This window comes from Oncorhynchus mykiss, unplaced genomic scaffold (genome assembly GCF_013265735.2).
Source record: "Oncorhynchus mykiss isolate Arlee unplaced genomic scaffold, USDA_OmykA_1.1 un_scaffold_144, whole genome shotgun sequence".
NCBI lineage: Eukaryota > Metazoa > Chordata > Actinopteri > Salmoniformes > Salmonidae > Oncorhynchus > Oncorhynchus mykiss.
This window is the reverse complement of record NW_023493665.1, coordinates 131,833-159,167: the sequence shown is the minus strand read 5'-3', so window position 1 is coordinate 159,167 and position 27,335 is coordinate 131,833. Positions and strand designations below refer to the sequence as shown.

At 44.3% G+C, this 27,335-nt stretch overlaps 1 protein-coding gene across 2 annotated transcripts in view; it reads right to left on the bottom strand.

Moving 5' to 3' along the window:
- LOC118947131 (glypican-6-like) overlaps positions 1–27,335 on the bottom strand; it is a 198,173-nt gene that overhangs the window by 146,074 nt on the left and 24,764 nt on the right. For both annotated transcript variants that reach the window (XM_036972373.1, XM_036972374.1), the window contains exon 2: positions 2,119–2,284. In XM_036972373.1, coding sequence (XP_036828268.1) covers positions 2,119–2,284 — 166 coding nt within the window. The remainder of the gene's footprint in view (positions 1–2,118; positions 2,285–27,335) is intronic.

Below are 27,335 nucleotides of genomic sequence, written 5' to 3'. Positions count from 1 at the left end.
AGTTATCAGGCTCTAACAGCAGGGACCAGGGTTTAGTTATCAGACTCTAACAGCAGGGTTTAGTTATCAGGCTCTAACAGCAGGGACCAGGGTTTAGTTATCAGGCTCTAACAGCAGGTACCAGGGTTTAGTTATCAGACTCTAACAGCAGGGTTTAGTTATCAGGCTCTAACAGCAGGTACCAGGGTTTAGTTATGAGGCTCTAACAGCAGGGACCAGGGTTTAGTTATCAGGCTCTAACAGCAGGGACCAGGGTTTAGTCATCAGGCTCTAACAGCAGGGACCAGGGTTTAGTTATCAGGCTCTAACAGCAGGGACCAGGGTTTAGTTATCAGGCTCTAACAGCAGGGACCAGGGTTTAGTTATGAGACTCTAACAGCAGGGACCAGGGTTTAGTTATCAGGCTCTAACAGCAGGGACCAGGGTTTAGTTATCAGGCTCTAACAGCAGGGACCAGGGTTTAGTTATCAGGCTCTAACAGCAGGGACCAGGGTTTAGTTATGAGACTCTAACAGCAGGGACCAGGGTTTAGTTATCAGGCTCTAACAGCAGGGACCAGGGTTTAGTTATCAGGCTCTAACAGCAGGGACCAGGGTTTAGTTATCAGGCTCTAACAGCAGGGACCAGGGTTTAGTTATCAGGCTCTAACAGCAGGGACCAAGGTTTAGTTATGAGACTCTAACAGCAGGTACCAGGGTTTAGTTATCAGGCTCTAATAGCAGGGACCAGGGTTTAGTTATCAGGCTCTAACAGCAGGGACCAGGGTTTAGTGATCAGGCTCTAACAGCAGGGACCAGGGTTTAGTTATCAGGCTCTAACAGCAGGGTTTAGTTATGAGGCTCTAACAGCAGGGACCAGGGTTTAGTTATCAGACTCTAACAGCAGGGACCAGGGTTTAGTTATCAGGCTCTAACAGCAGGGACCAGGGTTTAGTTATCAGGCTCTAACAGCAGGGACCAGGGTTTAGTTATCAGGCTCTAACAGCAGGGACCAGGGTTTAGTTATCAGGCTCTAACAGCAGGGACCAGGGTTTAGTTATCAGGCTCTAACAGCAGGGACCAGGGTTTAGTTATCAGGCTCTAACAGCAGGGACCAGGGTTTAGTTATCAGGCTCTAACAGCAGGGACCAGGGTTTAGTTATCAGACTCTAACAGCAGGGTTTAGTTATCAGGCTCTAACAGCAGGGTTTAGTTATCAGGCTCTAACAGCAGGTACCAGGGTTTAGTTATGAGGCTCTAACAGCAGGGACCAGGGTTTAGTTATCAGGCTCTGACAGCAGGGACCAGGGTTTAGTTATCAGGCTCTAACAGCAGGGACCAGGGTTTAGATATCAGGCTCTAACAGCAGGGACCAGGGTTTAGTTATCAGACTCTAACAGCAGGGACCAGGGTTTAGTTATCAGGCTCTAACAGCAGGGTTTAGTTATCAGGCTCTAACAGCAGGGACCAGGGTTTAGTTATCAGGCTCTAACAGCAGGGACCAGGGTTTAGTCATCAGGCTCTAACAGCAGGGACCAGGGTTTAGTTATCAGGCTCTAACAGCAGGTACCAGGGTTTAGTTATGAGGCTCTAACAGCAGGGACCAGGGTTTAGTTATCAGGCTCTAACAGCAGAGACCAGGGTTTAGTTATCAGGCTCTAACAGCAGGGACCAGGGTTTAGTTATGAGGCTCTAACAGCAGGAACCAGGGTTTAGATATCAGGCTCTAACAGCAGGGACCAGGGTTTAGTTATCAAGTTCTAACAGCAGGGACCAGGGTTTAGTTATCAGGCTCTAACAGCAGGGACCAGGGTTTAGTTATCAGGCTCTAACAGCAGGGACCAGGGTTTAGTTATCAGGCTCTAACAGCAGGGACCAGGGTTTAGTTATCAGGCTCTAACAGCAGGGACCAGGGTTTAGTTTGAAAGACACCACTCGCCCAGGCACAACAAACACACAAACACACACACACACACACACACACACACACACACACACACACACACACACACACACACACACACACACACACACACACACACACACACACACACACACACACACACACACACACACACACACACACACACAGAGAGAGAGAGAGAGAGAGAGAGAGAGGTCATATCATGTGTTTTCTCACCTATGAAGAGGTTCCACTCGGGATCTAGGTCAGCCTGGTTAGCCAGACAGCCTCTCATCACATTATGGCAGTAGTTATGACAGGGCTTCAGCCCAGGCAGACCCCTGCAGTACGGACAGTACAGCATCTTAGTCAGGGCCCTGATGCAGGCGGGGGCCACATTCACCTTGGGGGAGAGAGAAACATGTTGGAGATAAATGACTTATGTTGCCTTGTCATGTCTACCAGGCTAGAGGATCACCTCTCACACAGTATCTGGGTTAAGGATAGTATCAGGCTAGAGGATCACCTCTCACACAGTATCTGGGTTAAGGATAGTATCAGGCTAGAGGATCACCTCTCACACAGTATCTGGGTTAAGGATAGTACCAGGCTAGAGGATCACCTCTCACACAGGCCTGGGAGATGGGCTGAAGGACTGAATGCTGAGGTCAGAGGGGAGAGGTCATCATGGTGATGGGAAGACCAGGTTCTGGGAGATGGGCTGAAGGCTGAGGTCAGAGGGGAGAGGTAGTCATGGTGATGGGAAGACCAGGTTCTGGGAGATGGGCTGAAGGCTGAGGTCAGAGGGGAGAGGTAGTCATGGTGACGGGAAGAGAAGGATCTGTAGGTGATGGGTCATTTACAGGAAGCGTACAGAGGAGTCAGAAACCTCAGGCAACGGTCATGGGTTGTGATATGTCCCAAATGGAACCCGATTCCCTACTTAGTGCACTATAGGGCCTATAGATCTCTGGTCAAAGGAAATGCACCATAAAGGCAATAGAGCACATTTTGGGAGGCGGTCATTGGGAGGACCAAGGGAGTGATTCAAACGGCCTCAGCCAGAACTGAGGAGGAGGGATATCCAAGCTGACAGAGTTGACTCCTCAGAGAAACTAGTTCCCTAACAACAATAACACATTACAGTAGCCAGACTCTCCCGCTCCACTGATCCTGCTGCAGACAGAGATACGAGACACAGACAACTCAATATATATCTTAAGAGACAAACAGACTTCTGTGGAGTACAGTTAGATAGAGATACAACACTCAGGCAACTCTATACAGTGGGGCAAAAAAGTATTTAGTCAGCCACCAATTGTGCAAGTTCTCCCACTTAAAAAGATGAGAGAGGCCTGTAATTGTCATCATAGGTACACTTCAACTATGACAGACAAAATGAGAAAAAAAATCCAGAAAATCACATTGTAGGATTTCTTATGAACTTATTAGCTAAATATGGTGGAAAATAAGTATTTGGTTAATAACAAAAGTTTATCTCATTACTTTGTTATATACCCTTTGTTGGCAATGACAGAGGCCAAATGTTTTCTGTAAGTCTTCACAAGGTTTTCACACACTGTTGCTGGTATTTTGGCCCATTCCTTCGTGCAGATCTCCTCTAGAGCAGTGATGTTTTGGGGCTGTTGCTGGGCAACACAGACTTTCAACTCCCTCCAAAGATTTTCTATGGGGTTGAGATCTGGAGACTGGCTAGGCCACTCCAGGACCTTGAAATGCTTCTTACGAAGCCACTCCTTCGTTGCCCGGGCGGTGTGTTTGGGATCATTGTCATGCTGAAAGACCCAGCCACGTTTCACCTTCAATGCCCTTGCTGATGGAAGGAGGTTTTCACTCAAAATCTCACGATACATGTCCCCATTCATTCTTTCCTTTACACGGATCAGTCGTCCTGGTCCCTTTGCAGAAAAACAGCCCCAAAGCATAATGTTTCCACCCCCATGCTTCACAGTAGGTATGGTGTTCTTTGGATGCAATTCTTTGTCCTCCAAACACGACGAGTTGAGTTTTTACCAAAAAGTTATATTTTGGTTTCATCTGACCATATGACATTCTCCCAATCTTCTTCTGGATCATCCAAATGCTCTCTAGCAAACTTCAGACGGGCCTGGACATGTACTGGCTTAAGCAGGGGGACACGTCTGGCACTGCAGGATTTGAGTTCCTGGCGGCGTAGTGTGTAACTGATGGTAGGCTTTGTTACTTTGGTCCCAGCTCTCTGCAGGTCATTCACTAGGTCCCCCCATGTGGTTCTGGGATTTTTTCTTGTGATCACTTTGACCCCACGGGGTGAGATCTTGCGTGGAGCCCCAGATCGAGGGAGATTATCAGTGGTCTTGTATGTCTTCCATTTCCTAATGATTGCTCCCACAGTTGATTTCTTCAAACCAAGCTGCTTACCTATTGCAGATTCAGTCTTCCCAGCCTGGTGCAGGTCTACAATTTTGTTTCTGGTGTCCTTTGACAGCTCTTTGGTCTTGGCCATAGTGGAGTTTGGAGTGTGACTGTTTGAGGTTGTGGACAGGTGTCTTTTATACTGATAACAAGTTCAAACAGGTGCCATTAATACAGGTAACGAGTGGAGGACAGAGGAGCCTCTTAAAGAAGAAGTTACAGGTCTGTGAGAGACAGAAATCTTGCTTGTTTGTAGGTGACCAAATACTTATTTTCCACCATAATTTGCTAATAAATTCATTAAAAATGAAACAGACTTCTGTAGAGTAGTTAGAGAGAGAAACAGACTTCTGTAGAGTAGATAGAGAGAGAAACAGACTTCTGTAGAGTAGTTAGAGAGAGAAACAGACTTCTGTAGAGTAGTTAGAGAGAGAAACAGACTTCTGTAGAGTAGTTAGAGAGAGAAACAGACTTCTGTAGAGTAGTTAGAGAGAGAAACAGACTTCTGTAGAGTAGTTAGAGAGAGAAACAGACTTCTGTAGAGTAGTTAGAGAGAGAAACAGACTTCTGTAGAGTAGTTAGAGAGAGGAACAGACTTCTGTAGAGTAGTTAGAGAGAGGAACAGACTTCTGTAGAGTAGTTAGAGAGAGAAACCATAGCAACATCAGCTCTGACACATCATTTAGCTGCAGTCTTGTATCAGTTCTGTTGGTCTCTCTGTTTCTCTTTGATTTTTAAAATCAGGTACCTTGTCTCCCTCCTCTCCACCCACCGCCCCTGGTTGAGTCAAGCTACATGTGTGTGTGTGTGTGTGTGTGGTGTGTGTGGTGTGTGTGTGTGTCTGTGTGTGTGTGTGTGTGTGTGTGCGTGCGTACGTGCGTTTGTGTGTGTGTGTGTATGTGTGTGTGAGAGTGTGTGTGTGTGTGTGGTGTGTGGTGTGTGTGTGCGTGCGTACGTGCGTTTGTGTGTGTGTGTGTGTGTATGTGTGTGTGAGAGTGTGTGTGTGTGTGTGGTGTGTGGTGTGTGTGTGTGTGTGTGTGTGAGTGTGTGTGTGTGTGTGGTGTGTGGTGTGTGTGTGTGTGTGTGAGTGCGTGCGTACGTGCGTTTGTGTGTGTGTGTGTGTGTGTGTATGTGTGTGTGAGAGTGTGTGTGTGTGTGTGGTGTGTGGTGTGTGTGTGTGTGTGTGTGTGAGTGTGTGTGTGCGTGCGTGCGTGTGTGCGTGTGTGTGTGTGTGTGTGTGTGTGTGGTGTGTGTGTGTGTGTGTGTGTGTGTGTGTGCGTGCGTGCGTGTGTGCGTGTGTGTGTGTGTGTGTGTGTGTGTGTGTGTGTGTGTGTGTGTTCAGAGTGTTAGCTTGGTGGTGCAGCAGTAGCAGCAGCTGGAGCGGAGCTGTTTTCAGAGAAGGGATCAAACACCTCCGCTCTGACACGTACACGGGTTTCAGTGACATCAGAGTGGCTCATGAAGGCTTTGAAGACAGAATGCTGCTGGTTTCATCACTAGATGTCTCAGCTCAGATCTGTGTGTGTGTGTGTGTGTGTGTCCGTGTGTCCGTGTGTGTGTGTCTGTGCGTGTGTGCGAGTGTGTGCGTGTGCGTGTGCCTGTGTGTGTGTGGTGTGTGTGTAGGTAGATGTCTCGGCTCAGATCTAGGTGTCATAACCCCATCCACGTTCCACCAATCTGTCTTCATCAGCCAACAGGATACAGATCGGTGATTTGAGAAAAAACAAATTCATTTAGTGGCAGAAAACAACTCCTCTGTTTCCCTCCTTTCAAGGAAAGAGATGACCTGTCATCACCAGCTAGTTTCACTCCCTGGTATATTCTATTACCGTGTATTTGGCCCCTAATTGGGATGTGTCGTTACAGCCTGTCTGAACTACCAGTATATCGTTCCTTACTCCAGGAGAAAACCTTCACCAGATCAACATTGAGATCAATTCATTCACTTATAAAACATGTCTTATGTTTACACAGTGTGTAAAGACAGTAGTGGATTACAATATTTAATCTAACATTACATGGGAAATCAACGACAGAGATATTTTAAAGGATTTATGTTTTATGTCGTTGTGGCATTGGAAATGATTTCAGAACCAGAGTTACATCCCAAAATCCCTGTATAGTGCACTACTTTAGACCAGAGCCCTACCTAGTACACTACTATAGACCAGAGCCCTATAGAACCCTATTCCATATATTGTGAACTACTTTAGACCAGAGCCCTATAGAACCCTATTCCCTACATATAGTGCACTACTTTAGACCAGGGCCCAATAGAACCCTATTCCCTATATATAGTGCACTACTTTAGACCAGAGCCCTATAGAACCCTATTCCCTAGATAGTGCACTACTTTAGACCAGGGCCCTATAGAACCCTATTCCCTATATATAGTGCACTACTTTAGACCAGGGCTCTATAGAACCCTATTCCCTAGATAGTGCACTACTTTAGACCAGGGCCAGAAGGTGTCTCATGAGATCCAGTCCAGAGCTCTGAGTACATAATCCCAGCCTGAGGGGGAGTCCTCTTCACAAACCAGGATCTGTCAGACTGGGTCAGTCTTCCCTCCTTAGATAGTTCATTATAAATACATCCTGAATTATACATTAGAGGGAAATATTTCCAGCTGACAACACAGCCTCAACAGCATCGTCTACTAATGAAGTCCAAGAAATACATCCCTTCACACCTCAACATGAGACATCTCCACATTAAGATATGCACCTCGGTTGGTTGAGTTACTAGAATATACACAATCACTAGCTGCCACTATAATACCCAATAAAATCAGCCATTTCATGGTGAGTGGGCCCAGGGTACATTATTAAATAAACAATCAGGTTTTTCATGGTGACTGGGCCCTGAGTACATTATTAAAGAGACAATCAGGTTTTTCATGGTGACTGGGCCCAGGGTGCATTATCAAATAAACAATCAGGTTTTTCATGGTGACTGGGCTCAGAGTACATTATCAAATAAACAATCAGGTTTTTCATGGTGACTGGGCCCAGGGTACATTATCAAATAAACAATCAGGTTTTTCATGGTGACTGGGCTCAGAGTACATTATCAAACAAACAATCAGGTTTTTCATGGTGACTGGGCCCAGGGTACATTATCAAATAAACAATCAGGTTTTTCATGGTGACTGGGCCCAGGGTACATTATCAAATAAACAATCAGGTTTTTCATGGTGACTGGGCCCAGGGTGCATTATCAAATAAACAATCAGGTTTTTCATGGTGACTGGGCCCAGGGTACATTATCAAATAAACAATCAGGTTTTTCATGGTGACTGGGCTCAGAGTACATTATCAAATAAACAATCAGGTTTTTCATGGTGACTGGGCCCAGGGTGCATTATCAAATAAACAATCAGGTTTTTCATGGTGACTGGGCCCAGGGTACATTATCAAATAAACAATCAGGTTTTTCATGGTGACTGGGCTCAGAGTACATTATCAAATAAACAATCAGGTTTTTCATGGTGACTGGGCCCAGGGTGCATTATCAAATAAACAATCAGGTTTTTCATGGTGACTGGGCCCAGGGTACATTATCAAATAAACAATCAGGTTTTTCATGGTGACTGGGCTCAGAGTACATTATCAAATAAACAATCAGGTTTTTCATGGTGACTGGGCCCAGGGTACATTATCAAATAAACAATCAGGTTTTTCATGGTGACTGGGCCCAGGGTACATTATCAAATAAACAATCAGGTTTTTCATGGTGACTGGGCTCAGAGTACATTATCAAATAAACAATCAGGTTTTTCATGGTGACTGGGCCCTGAGTACATTATTAAAGAGACAATAAGGTTTTTCATGGTGACTGGGCCCAGAGTACATTATTAAAGAGACAATAAGGTTTTTCATGGTGACTGGGCCCTGAGTACATTATTAAAGAGACAATCAGGTTTTTCATGGTGACTGGGCCCTGAGTACATTATCAAATAAACAATCAGGTTTTTCATGGTGACTGGGCCCAGGGTGCATTATCAAATAAACAATCAGGTTTTTCATGGTGACTGGGCCCAGAGTACATTATCAAATAAACAATCAGGTTTTTCATGGTGACTGGGCCCAGGGTGCATTATTAAATAAACAATTAGGTTTTTCATGGTGACTGGGCCCAGGGTGCATTATCAAATAAACAATCAGGTTTTTCATGGTGAATACTGAGTACAATACCACAAACACAGAACAACACAGCCAGCTAATACAGCAGTATTGAACCTCTAAATGTGTACATTTTTGACATTTTAGTAATTTATCAGACACTCTTTGTCACGTTCTGACCTGAGATCTTTTGTTATGTCTTTGTTTTAGTATGGTCAGGGCCTGAGTTGGGTGGGCAGTCTATGTTCTTTTTTTCTATGATTTGGTATGTCTGTGTTTGGCCTGGTATGGTTCTCAATCAGAGGCAGCTGTCAATCGTTGTCCCTGATTGAGAACCATACTTAGGTAGCCTGGTTGTCCCTGATTGAGAACCATACTTAGGTAGCCTGGTTGTCCCTGATTGAGAACCATACTTAGGTAGCCTGGCTTCACCTTTGAGTTGTGATTCTTTTCTGTTCTGTGTTTTGTTTCACTGTTCAGGACGGTTCGTTTTGTCGTTTTATTGTTTTGTTCAGTGTTCAGTATTTCTTATTAAAACAAGATGAACACTTACCACGCTGCGCTTTGGTCCTCTCCTTCATACGACAAACGTTACACTCTCATCCAGTAAAACGTACAGTTAGTGCATTCATCTTAAGATAGCTAGGTGGGACAACCACATTTGGTATTTGGTATTTTATTAGGATCCCCATTAGCTGTTGCAAAAGCAGAAGCTACTCTTCCTGGGGTCCACACGGAACACGGAACACGGAACACGGAACACAGAACACAGAACACAGGACACAGGACACAGGACACAGAACACAGGACACAGAACACAGAACACAGAACATGAAACATAATACATTATGACATAATACAGAACATCAATAGACAAGAACAGCTCAAGGACAGACCTACATACATATTTAAAAAGGTACACACAGCCTCCATATCAATACATACACACAGACTCTATAGGTCCAATAGGGGAGAGGCGTTGTGCCGTGAGGTGCTGCTTTATCTGCCCTCATATCAATACATACACACAGACTCTATAGGTCCAATAGGGGAGAGGCGTTGTCCTGTGAGGTGTTGATTTATCTGCCCTCATATCAATACATACACACAGACTCTATAGGTCCAATAGGGGAGAGGCGTTGTGCCGTGAGGTGCTGCTTTATCTGCCCTCATATCAATACATACCCACAGACTCTCTAGGTCCAATAGGAGAGAGGCGTTGTCCTGTGAGGTGTTGATTTATCTGCCCTCATATCAATACATACACACAGACTCTATAGGTCCAATAGGGGAGAGGCGTTGTGCCGTGAGGTGCTGATTTATCTGCCCTCATATCAATACATACCCACAGACTCTCTAGGTCCAATAGGAGAGAGGCGTTGTGCCACCAGGTGTTGATTTATCTGCCCTCATATCAATACATACACACAGACTCTATAGGTCCAATAGGGGAGAGGCGTTGTGCCACCAGGTGCTGATTTATCTGTTTTATAAAACCAGGTTTACTGTTTATTTGAGCAATATGAGATGGAAGGAAGTTCCATGCAATAAGGGCTCTATATAATACTGTACGCTTTCTTGAATTTGTTCTGGATTTGGGGACTGTGAAAAGACCCCTGATGGCATGTCTGGTGGGATAAGTGTGTGTGTCAGAGCTGTGTGTAAGTTGACTATGCAAACATTTTGGGATTTACAACACATTAATGTTTCTTATGAAAAGAAGAAGTGATGCAGTCAGTCTCTCCTCAACTCTTAGCCAAGAGAGACTGGCAGCATAGTAATTATATCAGCCCTGATTACAATTTAAGAGCAAGATGTGCCACTCTGTTCTGGTCCAGCTGCAGCTTAACTAGGTCTTTCCTTGCAGTACATTCATCTGCAGATAGGCTCAACCAGAGGGATACACAGTGTTAATAGCCGTCGCCACAGCAGCTCCATCAGTGTCAAGCTACAGTTCACAGCCATGGACAGTATGGGCCCTGGTCTAAAGTAGTGCACTATATATAGGGATTAGGGTTCTATAGGGCTCTGGTCTAAAGTAGTGCACAATATAGGGAATAGGGTTCTACAGGGCTCTGGTCTAAAGTAGTGCACTATATAGGGAATAGGGTTCTATAGGGCTCTGGTCTAAAGTAGTGCACAATATAGGGAATAGGGTTCTACAGGGCTCTGGTCTAAAGTAGTGCACTATATAGGGAATAGGGTTCTATAGGGCTCTGGTCTAAAGTAGTGCACTATATAGGGAATAGGGTTCTACAGGGCTCTGGTCTAAAGTAGTGCACTATATAGGGAATAGGGTTCTACAGGGCTCTGATCTAAAGTAGTGCACTATATAGGGAATAGGGTTCTATAGGGCTCTGATCTATAAAGGGTAGCCAGTGGCTGAGAGAGAGCATCACTGTGAGGGAGGACACTATAAAGAGGAGCCAGTGGCTGAGAGAGAGCATCACTGTGAGGGAGGACACTATAAAGAGGAGCCAGTGGCTGAGAGAGAGCAGCACTGTGAGGGAGGACACTATAAAGAGGAGCCAGTGGCTGAGAGAGAGCATCACTGTGAAGGAGGACACTATAAAGAGGAGCCAGTGGCTGAGAGAGAGCAGCACTGTGAGGGAGGACACTATAAAGAGGAGCCAGTGGCTGAGAGAGAGCATCACTGTGAGGGAGGACACTATAAAGAGGAGCCAGTGGCTGAGAGAGAGCATCACTGTGAGGGAGGACACTATAAAGAGGAGCCAGTGGCTGAGAGAGAGCATCACTGTGAAGGAGGACACCACTGAGGATAATCTAGTGATCTTGTCATGTTGTTAACAGCTGTTTCCAGTGGAGGCTGTTTTACACAGAATGGTGTTGATGGATCTGTGGTGAGAGATGTAACACTATCCACAGTCAGATTAACAGCAGATTCAGAGTCAGATTAACCGTAAAATGGACATCTACTTCTAAGTGCTCTGATACCGCAGCCTGGACTGGGAGGGAGGCTGTGTGTGTGCAGAGTGGAGTGTGAGCAGGCAGGCAGGCTTGAGAGCGAGTGATAGAGGGAGAGAGAGAGTGAGAGAGAGAGAGAGAGAGAGAGAGAGAGAGATTACAACCCATATTTATGCTCATTTTTTTCCCTTGTGTACTTTAACCATTTGTACATTGTTACAACACTGTATACATGTATATATTAAGACATTTGTAATGTCTTTATTGTTTTGAAACTTCTGTATGTGTAATGTTTACTGTTAATTTGTATTGTTTATTTCACTTTTATATATTATAGACCTTTTTAAAAATATATATTTTTTTAACCTTTATTTAACTAGGCAAGTCAGTTAAGAACACATTCTTATTTTCAATGACGGCCTAGGAACAGTGGGTTAACTGCCTGTTCAGGGGCAGAACGACAGATTTGTACCTTGTCAGCTCGGGGGTTTGAACTCGCAACCTTCCGGTTACTAGTCCAACACTCTAACCACTAGGCTACCCTGCCACCTCACTGGCAATGTTAACACGTTTCCCATGCCAATAAAGCACCTTGAATTGAATTCAATTGAGAGAGAGAAAGAGAGATAGAGAGAGCAGAGAGAGAGAGAGAGAGAGAGAGAGAGAGAGAGAGAGAGAGCAGAGAGAGAGACAGAGAGAGAGCGACAGAGAGAGAGAGACAGAGAGACAGAGAGAGAGAGAGAGAGAGAGAGAGAGAGCAGAGAGAGAGACACAGAGAGCGAGAGAGAGCAGAGAGAGAGAGCAGAGAGAGAGAGAGACAGAGACACAGAGAAAGAGCGATAGAGAGAGAAAGAGCAGAGAGAGAGAGAGAGAGACAGAGAGAAAGAGCGATAGAGAGAGAAAGAGCAGAGAGAGAGAGAGACAGAGAGAGAGAGAGAGAGAGACACAGAGAAAGAGCGATAGAGAGAGAGACAGAGAGAGACAGAGAGAGAGAGAGAGAGAGAGACAGAGAGAGACAGATAGAGAGAGAGACAGAGAGAGACAGAGAGAGAGACAGAGAGAGACAGAGAGAAAGAGCGATAGAGAGAGAAAGAGCAGAGAGATAGAGAGAGACAGAGAGAGAGAGAGAGAGAGAGAGAGAGACAGAGAGAGACAGATAGAGAGACAGAGAGAGACAGAGAGAGAGACAGAGAGAGAGAGAGAGAGAGAGAGAGAGACAGAGAGAGAGAGAGATGGGAGAGAGAGACGGGAGAGAGAGACATAGAGAGAGAGAGAGAGAGAGAGAAGAGAGAGAGAGAGAGAGATATAGAGAGACAGAGAGAGACAGAGGGAGAGAGCAGAGAGAGAGAGAGAGAGACAGAGAGAGACAGAAGGAGAGAGAGAGGGAAAGAGAGAGAGGGAGAGAGAGGCTGTGAGACTGACAGGACGATCACAGCTTCAACTCACCAGAGACCAGCTGACACAGAGAGACACTTGGCAGCGGTGGCACATGCAGTGTGTGTGTGTGTGTGTGTATGTGTCAGTCTCGTTGAACCAGCCGCACCAGTCGGTCCCCAGTCTGTCTGTTCCTGGAAGGACATGCTGTGACGAGGCCCATGATCTACCCGAACAGTCACTGTGCTAAAAGTCACATTGGAATAGAGCACCAGACTCAACTCTCTACAGGATAAAACATGTCCTACATTATATGACCAAAAGTACCAGTCAAACATTTGGACACAATGGTTTTCTACATTGTAGAATAATAGTGAAGACATCAAAACTATGAAATAACACATATGGAATCATGTAGTAACCAAACAAGTGTGAAACAAATCAAAATATATTTGAGATTCTTCAAAGTAGCCACCCTTTGCCTTGATGACACCTTTTACACACTCTTGGCATTCTCTCAACCAGCTTCACCTGGAATGCTTTTACAACAGTCTTGAAGGAGTTCCCACATATGCTGAGCACTTGTTGGCTGCTTTTCCTTCACTCTGCAGTTCAACTCATCCCAAACCATCTCAATTGGGTTGAGGTCGGATGTTTGTAGAGGCCGGGTCATCTGATGCAGCACTCCATCACTCTCCTTGGTCAAATAGCCCTTACTCAGCCTGGAGGTGTGTTTTAGGTCATTGTCCTGTTGAAAAACAAATGATAATCACACATGGCATATCGCTGCAGAATGCTGTGGTAGCCATGCTTGTTAAGTGTGCCTTGAATTCTGAATAAATCACTCACAGTGTCACCAGCAAATCACCATCACACCATAACACCTCCTCCTCCATGCTTCACGGTGGGAAACACACCTCCTCCTCCATGCTTCACGGTGGAAAATACACATGCAGAGATTATCCGTTCACCTACTCTGCGTCTCACAAAGACACGGCGGTTGGGACCAAAGGACATATTTCCACTCGTGTTTCTTGGCCCAAGCAAGTCTCTTCTTCTTATTGGTGTCCTTTAGTAGTGGTTTATTTGCAGCAATTCGACCATGAAGGCCTGATTCACGCAGTCTCCTCTGAACAGCTGATGTTGAGGTGTGTCTGTTACTTGAACTCTGTGAAGCATTTATTTGGGCTGGTAACTCTAATGAACTTATCCTCTGCAGCAGAGGTAACTCTGGGTCTTAATTTCCTGTGGCGGTCCTCATGAGAGCCAGTTTCATCATAGCTCTTGATGGTTTTTGTGACCAAACTTGAAGAAACTTTCAAAGTTCTTGAAATGTTCCGTATTGACTGACCTTCATGTCTTAAAGTAATGATGGACTGTCGTTTCTCTTTGCTTATTTGAGCTGTTCTTGCCTTGGTCTTTTACCAAATAGCGCTATCTTCTGTATACCACCCCAGAGTTGCCATCAAGGCAAAGGGTGGCTACTTTGAAGAATCTCAAATATATTTAGATTTGTTTAACACTTTTTTGGTTACTACATGTGTTATTTCATAGTGTTGATGTCTTCACTATTATTCTACCAAGTAGATTTATCCATTGGACTGCCAGATGGTAAAGTGCGATTCATAATTTCAGAGAACGCGTTTCCACTCGTCCAACGGCGGCGAGCATTACACCACTCCAGCCGATGCCTGTCATTGTGCATGTTGATCTTAGATCATTACACCACTCCAGCCGATGCCTGTCATTGTGCATGTTGATCTTAGATCATTACACCACTCCAGCCGATGCCTGTCATTGTGCATGTTGATCTTAGATCATTACACCACTCCAGCCGATGCCTGTCATTGTGCATGTTGATCTAGATCATTACACCACTCCAGCCGATGCCGGTCATTGTGCATGTTGATCTTAGATCATTACACCACTCCAGCCGATGCCTGTCATTGTGCATGTTGATCTCAGATCATTACACCACTCCAGCCGATGCCTGTCATTGTGCATGTTGATCTCAGATCATTACACCACTCCAGCCGATGCCTGTCATTGTGCATGTTGATCTTAGATCATTACACCACTCCAGCCGATGCCTGCCATTGTGCATTTTGATCTTAGATCATTACACCACTCCAGCCGATGCCTGTCATTGTGCATGTTGATCTTAGATCATTACACCACTCCAGCCGATGCCTGTCATTGTGCATTTTGATCTTAGATCATTACACCACTCCAGCCGATGCCTGTCATTGTGCATTTTGATCTTAGATCATTACACCACTCCAGCCGATGCCTGTCATTGTGCATTTTGATCTTAGATCATTACACCACTCCAGCCGATGCCTGTCATTGTGCATTTTGATCTTAGATCATTACACCACTCCAGCCGATGCCTGTCATTGTGCATGTTGATCTAGATCATTACACCACTCCAGCCGATGCCTGTCATTGTGCATGTTGATCTAGAGCATTACACCACTCCAGCCGATGCCTGTCATTGTGCATGTTGATCTTAGATCATTACACCACTCCAGCCGATGCCTGTCATTGTGCATGTTGATCTTAGATCATTACACCACTCCAGCCGATGCCTGTCATTGTGCATGTTGATCTAGATCATTACACCACTCCAGCCGATGCCTGTCATTGTGCATGTTGATCTTAGATCATTACACCACTCCAGCCGATGCCTGTCATTGTGCATGTTGATCTTAGATCATTACACCACTCCAGCCAATGCCTGTCATTGTGCATGTTGATCTAGATCATTACACCACTCCAGCCGATGCCTGTCATTGTGCATGTTGATCTTAGATCATTACACCACTCCAGCCGATGCCTGTCATTGTGCATGTTGATCTTAGGCGTGTGATTGGCTGCTCGGCCGTGTAAACCCATTTCATGAGACTCCCGACGAACAGTTCTTGTTGGTAGTGAATGTTGCAACTGAGGACGCGATTCAGCACCCGCCCGAACCATTCTGTGAGCTTGTGTGGCCCACCACTTCTGGACTGAATGATCATCACACTAACTATTAATACTGTCTGGTCCGTTAATATTACTACCTCTGGGATCAAAGTAAATGTCAGAGGAAGTTCAGAGGTCAGATGTTAGGGTCTCAGAGGTCAGAGGTGAAGATGTCCGAGGTTAGTTCAGAGGGTTAGAGGACGAGACGTAGATCAGGCATTTCAGGCTGCCAGGAAACCAAACACAGGAAGATGACAGGACACTCAGAATGACTGAAATAAAGATGGGACTCGGACTCAGAACCCCCAGCCCTAATTTAAAATGGACAGAGTCAGGCAGGGTTATGTCGGAGGAACATGCTGTTCTCATTATTAACATCGTAAAACAGTTCAGGTCGTTCAGGGATGGAGGAATCGTGTTTTAATAACCCTGTCACACCGTTTCAATGACATGTGAACCTCTTGATATTTCTGTCTCTCTAGATCTCGATCACGATTGGCTCACCACATACAGGGTTGCATAATGTCCCTGAAGGCGATGAGGCATCCTTCCTGATAAGAAGTGTCAAATCAACACATTGTGGAGGTAAGGCAAGGAAATACTTCCCTTTTAATCAGATCTGTTTCTAAACTACAAGTTGTGGGTTTTCTCTTCTTCCGTCCAACATTTATAAACACCTCTTCATCACGGGGCGGCAGGGTGGCCTAGTGGTTAGAGTGTAGAGGAGGCAGGTAGCCTAGTGGTTAGAGTGTAGAGGAGGCAGGTAGCCTAGTGGTTAGAGTGTTGGACTAGTAACTGAAAGGTTGCAAGTTCAAATCCCTGAGCTGACAAGATACAAATCTGTCATTCTGCCCCTGAACAGGCAGTTAACCCACTGTTCCTAGGCTGTAATTGAAAATAAGAATTTGTTCTTAACTGACTTGCCTAGTTAAATAAAGGTAAAATAAAAATCTAGTCATTAAAAAAAAGGGTAATCTTTAATCCAGCAACACATTTCCGACATTGTGCCAACCTCTACTCTCAGGGCCAACTGCCATCTGTCCTTTACAGCTCTGAGAACCAACTATTCCCATCAGTCTGTTAGGAACTAGGACCTAGGGAGGGGGGTGGAGAGAGAGAGAGACTCTTGGTCTATACCAGCTTGGTGCAGCTCCAGCCTGACTAACTGAACACCAGGGAGACGTGCCCTGGGAGACGTTCCCTCACACATGGTCAACACAGCTTTTATATGATCTCTCAGTGGCCAAAGCCTACTCCACAGCACGAAGCTAACTAGTTGGAGCAGACTTCATAACAAGTACTGTTCTGTGGAGTGGAAAGAGCACAGAGTGGTGGAACAGAACACTCTAAACTCTGTAATAGACATGTCCCATGTCAACAGACACAACGTGGTGGAACGTGGTGGAACAGACCACTCTAAACTCTGTAATAGACATGTCCCATGTCAACAGACACAACGTGGTGGAACAGAACACTCTAAACTCTGTAATAGACATTTCCCATGTCAACAGACACAGCGTGGTGGAACAGAACACTCTAAACTCTGTAATAGACATTTCCCATGTCAACAGACACAACGTGGTGGAACAGAACACTCTAAACTCTGTAATATACATTTCCCATGTCAACAGACACAACGTGGTGGAACAGAACACTCTAAACTCTGTAATAGACATTTCCCATGTCAACAGACACAACGTGGTGGAACAGAACACTCTAAACTCTGTAATAGACATGTCCCATGTCAACAGACACAACGTGGTGGAACAGACCACTCTAAACTCTGTAATAGACATGTCCCATGTCAACAGACACAACGTGGTGGAACGGAACACTCTAAACTCTGTAATAGACATGTCCCATGTCAACAGACACAACGTGGTGGAACAGACCACTCTAAACTCTGTAATAGACATTTCCCACGTCAACAGACACAACGTGGTGGAACGGAACACTCTAAACTCTGTAATAGACATTTCCCATGTCAACAGACACAACGTGGTGGAACGTGGTGGAACAGAACACTCTAAACTCTGTAATAGACATGTCCCATGTCAACAGACACAATGTAGTGGAACAGAACACTCTAAACTCTGTAATAGACATGTCCCACGTCAACAGACACAACGTGGTGGAACAGACCACTCTAAACTCTGTAATAGACATGTCCCACGTCAACAGACACAACGTGGTGGAACGTGGTGGAACAGAACACTCTAAACTCTGTAATAGACATTTCCCATGTCAACAGTCACAACGTGGTGGAACAGAACACTCTAAACTCTGTAATAGACATTTCCCATGTCAACAGACACAGCGTGGTGGAACATGGTGGAACAGAACACTCTAAACTCTGTAATAGACATTTCCCATGTCAACAGACACAACGTGGTGGAACATGGTGGAACAGAACACTCTAAACTCTGTAATAGACATTTCCCATGTCAACAGACACAACGTGGTGGAACAGAACACTCTAAACTCTGTAATAGACATTTCCCATGTCAACAGACACAACGTGGTGGAACAGAACACTCTAAACTCTGTAATAGACATGTCCCACGTCAACAGACACAACGTGGTGGAACAGAACACTCTAAACTCTGTAATAGACATGTCCCATGTCAACAGACACAACGTGGTGGAACAGAACACACTAAACTCTGTAATTGACATTTCCCACGTCAACAGACACAACGTGGTGGAACATGGTGGAACAGAACACTCTAAACTCTGTAATAGACATTTCCCATGTCAACAGACACAACGTGGTGGAACATGGTGGAACAGAACACTCTAAACTCTGTAATAGACATTTCCCATGTCAACAGACACAACGTGGTGGAACAGAACACTCTAAACTCTGTAATAGACATTTCCCATGTCAACAGACACAACGTGGTGGAACAGAACACTCTAAACTCTGTAATAGACATGTCCCACGTCAACAGACACAACGTGGTGGAACAGAACACTCTAAACTCTGTAATAGACATGTCCCATGTCAACAGACACAACGTGGTGGAACAGAACACACTAAACTCTGTAATTGACATTTCCCACGTCAACAGACACAACGTGGTGGAACATGGTGGAACAGAACACTCTAAACTCTGTAATAGACATTTCCCATGTCAACAGACACAACGTGGTGGAACAGAACACTCTAAACTCTGTAATAGACATGTCCCATGTCAACAGACACAACGTGGTGGAACAGAACACACTAAACTCTGTAATTGACATTTCCCACGTCAACAGACACAACGTGGTGGAACATGGTGGAACAGAACACTCTAAACTCTGTAATAGACATGTCCCACGTCAACAGACACAACGTGGTGGAACAGAACACTCTAAACTCTGTAATAGACATTTCCCATGTCAACAGACACAACGTGGTGGAACAGAACACTCTAAACTCTGTAATAGACATTTCCCATGTCAACAGACACAACGTGGTGGAACAGACCACTCTAAACTCTGTAATAGACATTTCCCATGTCAACAGACACAACGTGGTGGAACAGAACACTCTAAACTCTGTAATAGACATGTCCCATGTCAACAGACACAACGTGGTGGAACAGAACACTCTAAACTCTGTAATAGACATGTCCCATGTCAACAGACACAACGTGGTGAAACAGAACACTCTAAACTCTGTAATAGACATGTCCCACGTCAACAGACACAACGTGGTGGAACGTGGTGGAACAGAACACTCTAAACTCTGTAATAGACATTTCCCATGTCAACAGACACAACGTGGTGGAACAGAACACTCTAAACTCTGTAATAGACATTTCCCATGTCAACAGACACAACGTGGTGGAACAGAACACTCTAAACTCTGTAATAGACATTTCCCATGTCAACAGACACAACGTGGTGGAACAGAACACTCTAAACTCTGTAATAGACATTTCCCATGTCAACAGACACAACGTGGTGGTACGTGGTGGAACAGAACACTCTAAACTCTGTAATAGACATTTCCCATGTCAACAGACACAACGTGGTGGAACATGGTGGAACAGAACACTCTAAACTCTGTAATAGACATATCCCATGTCAACAGACACAGAGCGGTGGAACTCGTTAATGTAAAGTAAGAGTTACAGCGTAGATAACCTGACAATATGGCGCCGTGCTGTACGGCTGACGTACTGCGAGCTCCGACCCAATTTAGCTATTTTGTGATTATATGGGCGTTCATCTTTATACATCTGTGTCCCCTATGAGTTCTTATGATTGACAAGAACCGTAGTGGAAGCTATGCTACAGAACTGACTGGAATATACTCCCTTACAATCATCACATACACTGATGCTACTGGCTAGTCCCCTGACCCCTATACATACTGTATATAGTCACCTGACCCCTATACATACTGTATATAGTCCCCTGACCCCTATACATACTGTATATAGTCACCTGACCCCTACACATACTGTATATAGTCCCCTGACCCCTATACATACTGTATATAGTCACCTGACCCCTATACATACTGTATATAGTCACCTGACCCCTACACATACTGTATATAGTCCCCTGACCCCTATATATACTGTATATAGTCACCTGACCCCTATACATACTGTATATAGTCCCCTGACCCCTATACATACTGTATATAGTCACCTGACCCCTATACATACTGTATATAGTCACCTGACCCCTATACATACTGTATATAGTCACCTGACCCCTATACATACTGTATATAGTCACCTGACCCCTATATATACTGTATATAGTCACCTGACCCCTATACATACTGTATTAAGTCACCTGACCCCTATATATACTGTATATAGTCACCTGACCCCTACACATACTGTATATAGTCACCTGACCCCTACACATACTGTATATAGTCCCCTGACCCCTACACATACTGTATATAGTCCCCTGACCCCTACATATACTGTATATAGTCCCCTGACCCCTATACATACTGTATATAGTCACCTGACCCCTATACATACTGTATATAGTCACCTGACCCCTACACATACTGTATATAGTCACCTGACCCCTATACATACTGTATATTGTCACCTGACCCCTATACATACTGTATATAGTCCCCTGACCCCTACACATACTGTATATAGTCCCCTGACCCCTACACATACTGTATATAGTCACCTGACCCCTACACATACTGTATATAGTCACCTGACCCCTATACATACTGTATATAGTCCCCTGACCCCTATACATACTGTATATAGTCCCCTGACCCCTACACATACTGTATATAGTCCCCTGACCCCTACACATACTGTATATAGTCCCCTGACCCCTACACATACTGTATATAGTCCCCTGACCCCTATACATACTGTATATAGTCCCCCGACCCCTATATATACTGTATATAGTCCCCTGACCCCTATACATACTGTATCTCCTGACCCTGTATATAGTCCCCTGACCCCTATACATACTGTATATAGTCCCCTGACCCCTACACATACTGTATATAGTCCCCTGACCCCTACACATACTGTATATAGTCACCTGACCCCTACACATACTGTATATAGTCCCCTGACCCCTACACATACTGTATATAGTCACCTGACCCCTATACATACTGTATATAGTCCCCTGACCCCTACACATACTGTATATAGTCCCCTGACCCCTATACATACTGTATATAGTCCCCTGACCCCTATACATACTGTATATAGTCCCCTGACCCCTACACATACTGTATATAGTCCCCTGACCCCTATACATACTGTATTTGGTCACCTGACCCCTATACATACTGTATATAGTCCCCTGACCCCTATACATACTGTATATAGTCCCCTGACCCCTACACATACTGTATATAGTCCCCTGACCCCTATACATACTGTATATAGTCCCCTGACCCCTACACATACTGTATATAGTCACCTGACCCCTATACATACTGTATATAGTCACCTGACCCCTACACATACTGTATATAGTCACCTGACCCCTATATATACTGTATATAGTCACCTGACCCCTATATATACTGTATATAGTCACCTGACCCCTATATATACTGTATATAGTCCCCTGACCCCTATACATACTGTATATAGTCACCTGACCCCTATATATACTGTATATAGTCCCCTGACCCCTACACATACTGTATATAGTCCCCTGACCCCTATACATACTGTATATAGTCACCTGACCCCTATACATACTGTATATAGTCCCCTGACCCCTACACATACTGTATATAGTCCCCTGACCCCTACACATACTGTATATAGTCCCCTGACCCCTATACATACTGTATATAGTCCCCTGACCCCTATACATACTGTATATAGTCCCCTGACCCCTACACATACTGTATATAGTCCCCTGATCCCTATACATACTGTATTTGGTCACCTGACCCCTATACATACTGTATATAGTCCCCTGACCCCTATACATACTGTATATAGTCCCCTGACCCCTACACATACTGTATATAGTCCCCTGACCCCTATACATACTGTATATAGTCCCCTGACCCCTTCACATACTGTATATAGTCACCTGACCCCTATACATACTGTATATAGTCACCTGACCCCTACACATACTGTATATAGTCACCTGACCCTTATATATACTGTATATAGTCACCTGACCCCTATATATACTGTATATAGTCCCCTGACCCCTATATATACTGTATATAGTCACCTGACCCCTATATATACTGTATATAGTCCCCTGACCCCTATACATACTGTATATAGTCACCTGACCCCTATATATACTGTATATAGTCCCCTGACCCCTACACATACTGTATATAGTCCCCTGACCCCTATACATACTGTATATAGTCACCTGACCCCTATACATACTGTATATAGTCCCCTGACCCCTACACATACTGTATATAGTCCCCTGACCCCTACACATACTGTATATAGTCCCCTGACCCCTATACATACTGTATATAGTCCCCTGACCCCTACATATACTGTATATAGTCACCTGACCCCTATACATACTGTATATAGTCCCCTGACCCCTATACATACTGTATATAGTCACCTGACCCCTATACATACTGTATATAGTCACCTGACCCCTATACATACTGTATATAGTCCCCTGACCCCTATACATACTGTATATAGTCCCCTGACCCCTATACATACTGTATATAGTCCCCTGACCCCTATACATACTGTATATAGTCCCCTGACCCCTATACATACTGTATATAGTCACCTGACCCCTATACATACTGTATATAGTCACCTGACCCCTATACATACTGTATATAGTCCCCTGACCCCTATACATACTGTATATAGTCCCCTGACCCCTACACATACTGTATATAGTCCCCTGACCCCTACACATACTGTATATAGTCCCCTGACCCCTATACATACTGTATATAGTCCCCTGACCCCTATACATACTGTATATAGTCCCCTGACCCCTACACATACTGTATATAGTCCCCTGATCCCTATACATACTGTATTTGGTCACCTGACCCCTATACATACTGTATATAGTCCCCTGACCCCTATACATACTGTATATAGTCCCCTGACCCCTACACATACTGTATATAGTCCCCTGACCCCTATACATACTGTATATAGTCCCCTGACCCCTTCACATACTGTATATAGTCACCTGACCCCTATACATACTGTATATAGTCACCTGACCCCTACACATACTGTATATAGTCACCTGACCCTTATATATACTGTATATAGTCACCTGACCCCTATATATACTGTATATAGTCCCCTGACCCCTATATATACTGTATATAGTCACCTGACCCCTATATATACTGTATATAGTCCCCTGACCCCTATACATACTGTATATAGTCACCTGACCCCTATATATACTGTATATAGTCCCCTGACCCCTACACATACTGTATATAGTCCCCTGACCCCTATACATACTGTATATAGTCACCTGACCCCTATACATACTGTATATAGTCCCCTGACCCCTACACATACTGTATATAGTCCCCTGACCCCTACACATACTGTATATAGTCCCCTGACCCCTATACATACTGTATATAGTCCCCTGACCCCTACATATACTGTATATAGTCACCTGACCCCTATACATACTGTATATAGTCCCCTGACCCCTATACATACTGTATATAGTCACCTGACCCCTATACATACTGTATATAGTCACCTGACCCCTATACATACTGTATATAGTCCCCTGACCCCTATACATACTGTATATAGTCCCCTGACCCCTATACATACTGTATATAGTCCCCTGACCCCTACACATACTGTATATAGTCCCCTGACCCCTATACATACTGTATATAGTCACCTGACCCCTATACATACTGTATATAGTCCCCTGACCCCTATACATACTGTATATAGTCACCTGACCCCTATACATACTGTATATAGTCACCTGACCCCTATACATACTGTATATAGTCCCCTGACCCCTATACATACTGTATATAGTCCCCTGACCCCTATACATACTGTATATAGTCACCTGACCCCTATACATACTGTATATAGTCCCCTGACCCCTATACATACTGTATATAGTCACCTGACCCCTATACATACTGTATATAGTCCCCTGACCCCTACACATACTGTATATAGTCCCCTGACCCCTACACATACTGTATATAGTCCCCTGACCCCTATACATACTGTATATAGTCCCCTGACCCCTATACATACTGTATATAGTCCCCTGACCCCTACACATACTGTATATAGTCCCCTGATCCCTATACATACTGTATTTGGTCACCTGACCCCTATACATACTGTATATAGTCCCCTGACCCCTATACATACTGTATATAGTCCCCTGACCCCTACACATACTGTATATAGTCCCCTGACCCCTATACATACTGTATATAGTCCCCTGACCCCTTCACATACTGTATATAGTCACCTGACCCCTATACATACTGTATATAGTCACCTGACCCCTACACATACTGTATATAGTCACCTGACCCTTATATATACTGTATATAGTCACCTGACCCCTATATATACTGTATATAGTCCCCTGACCCCTATATATACTGTATATAGTCACCTGACCCCTATATATACTGTATATAGTCCCCTGACCCCTATACATACTGTATATAGTCACCTGACCCCTATATATACTGTATATAGTCCCCTGACCCCTACACATACTGTATATAGTCCCCTGACCCCTATACATACTGTATATAGTCACCTGACCCCTATACATACTGTATATAGTCCCCTGACCCCTACACATACTGTATATAGTCCCCTGACCCCTACACATACTGTATATAGTCCCCTGACCCCTATACATACTGTATATAGTCCCCTGACCCCTACATATACTGTATATAGTCACCTGACCCCTATACATACTGTATATAGTCCCCTGACCCCTATACATACTGTATATAGTCACCTGACCCCTATACATACTGTATATAGTCACCTGACCCCTATACATACTGTATATAGTCCCCTGACCCCTATACATACTGTATATAGTCCCCTGACCCCTATACATACTGTATATAGTCCCCTGACCCCTACACATACTGTATATAGTCCCCTGACCCCTATACATACTGTATATAGTCACCTGACCCCTATACATACTGTATATAGTCCCCTGACCCCTATACATACTGTATATAGTCACCTGACCCCTATACATACTGTATATAGTCACCTGACCCCTATACATACTGTATATAGTCCCCTGACCCCTATACATACTGTATATAGTCCCCTGACCCCTATACATACTGTATATAGTCACCTGACCCCTATACATACTGTATATAGTCCCCTGACCCCTATATATACTGTATATAGTCCCCTGACCCCTATACATACTGTATATAGTCCCCTGACCCCTATACATACTGTATATAGTCCCCTGACCCCTATACATACTGTATATAGTCACCTGACCCCTACACATACTGTATATAGTCCCCTGACCCCTATATATACTGTGTATAGTCCCCTGACCCCTATACATACTGTATATAGTCCCCTGACCCCTATACATACTGTATCTCCTGACCCTGTATATAGTCCCCTGACCCCTATACATACTGTATATAGTCCCCTGACCCCTACACATACTGTATATAGTCCCCTGACCCCTATACATACTGTATATAGTCACCTGACCCCTACACATACTGTATCTAGTCCCCTGACCCCTACACATACTGTATCTAGTCCCCTGACCCCTATATATACTGTATATAGTCACCTGACCCCTACACATACTGTATCTACTGACCCTGTATATAGTCACCCTTTCCTATACATACTGTATCTCCTGAACCTGTATATAGTCACCTGACCCCTATACATACTGTATCTACTGACCCTGTATATAGTCACCTGACCCCTATATACATACTGTATATAGTCACCTGACCCCTATACATACTGTATCTCCTGACCCTGTATATAGTCACCTGACCCCTATATACATACTGTATATAGTCACCTGACCCCTATACATACTGTATCTCCTGACCCTGTATATAGTCACCTGACCCCTATACATACTATATCTACTGACCCTGTATATAATTACCTGACCCCTATATACATAATGTATATAGTCACCTGACCCCTATACATACTGAATCTACTGACCCTGTATATAGTCACCTGACCCCTATATCCATACTGTATTGAACCTGTATATAGTCACCTGACCCCTATACATAGTGTATCTCCTGACCATGTATATAGTTACCTGACCCCTATATACATACTGTATATAGTCACCTGACCCCTATACATACTGTATCTACTGACCCTGTATATAGTCCCCTGACCCCTATACATACTGTATTGACCCTGTATATAGTCACCTGACCCCTATACATAGTGTATCTCCTGACCCTGTATATAGTCACCTGACCCCTATACATACTGTATCTACTGACCCTGTATATAGTCACCTGACCCCTATATACATACTGTATATAGTCACCTGACCCCTATACATACTGTATCTCCTGACCCTGTATATAGTCACCTGACCCCTATATACATACTGTATATAGTCACCTGACCCCTATACATACTGTATCTCCTGACCCTGTATATAGTCACCTGACCCCTATACATACTATATCTACTGACCCTGTATATAATTACCTGACCCCTATATACATAATGTATATAGTCACCTGACCCCTATACATACTGAATCTACTGACCCTGTATATAGTCACCTGACCCCTATATCCATACTGTATTGAACCTGTATATAGTCACCTGACCCCTATACATAGTGTATCTCCTGACCATGTATATAGTTACCTGACCCCTATATACATACTGTATATAGTCACCTGACCCCTATACATACTGTATCTACTGACCCTGTATATAGTCCCCTGACCCCTATACATACTGTATTGACCCTGTATATAGTCACCTGACCCCTATACATAGTGTATCTCCTGACCCTGTATATAGTCACCTGACCCCTATATACATACTGTATATAGTCACCTGACCCCTACACATACTGTATCTACTGACCCTGTATATAGTCACCTGACCCCTACACATACTGTATCTCCTGACCCCGTATATAGTCACCTGACTCCTA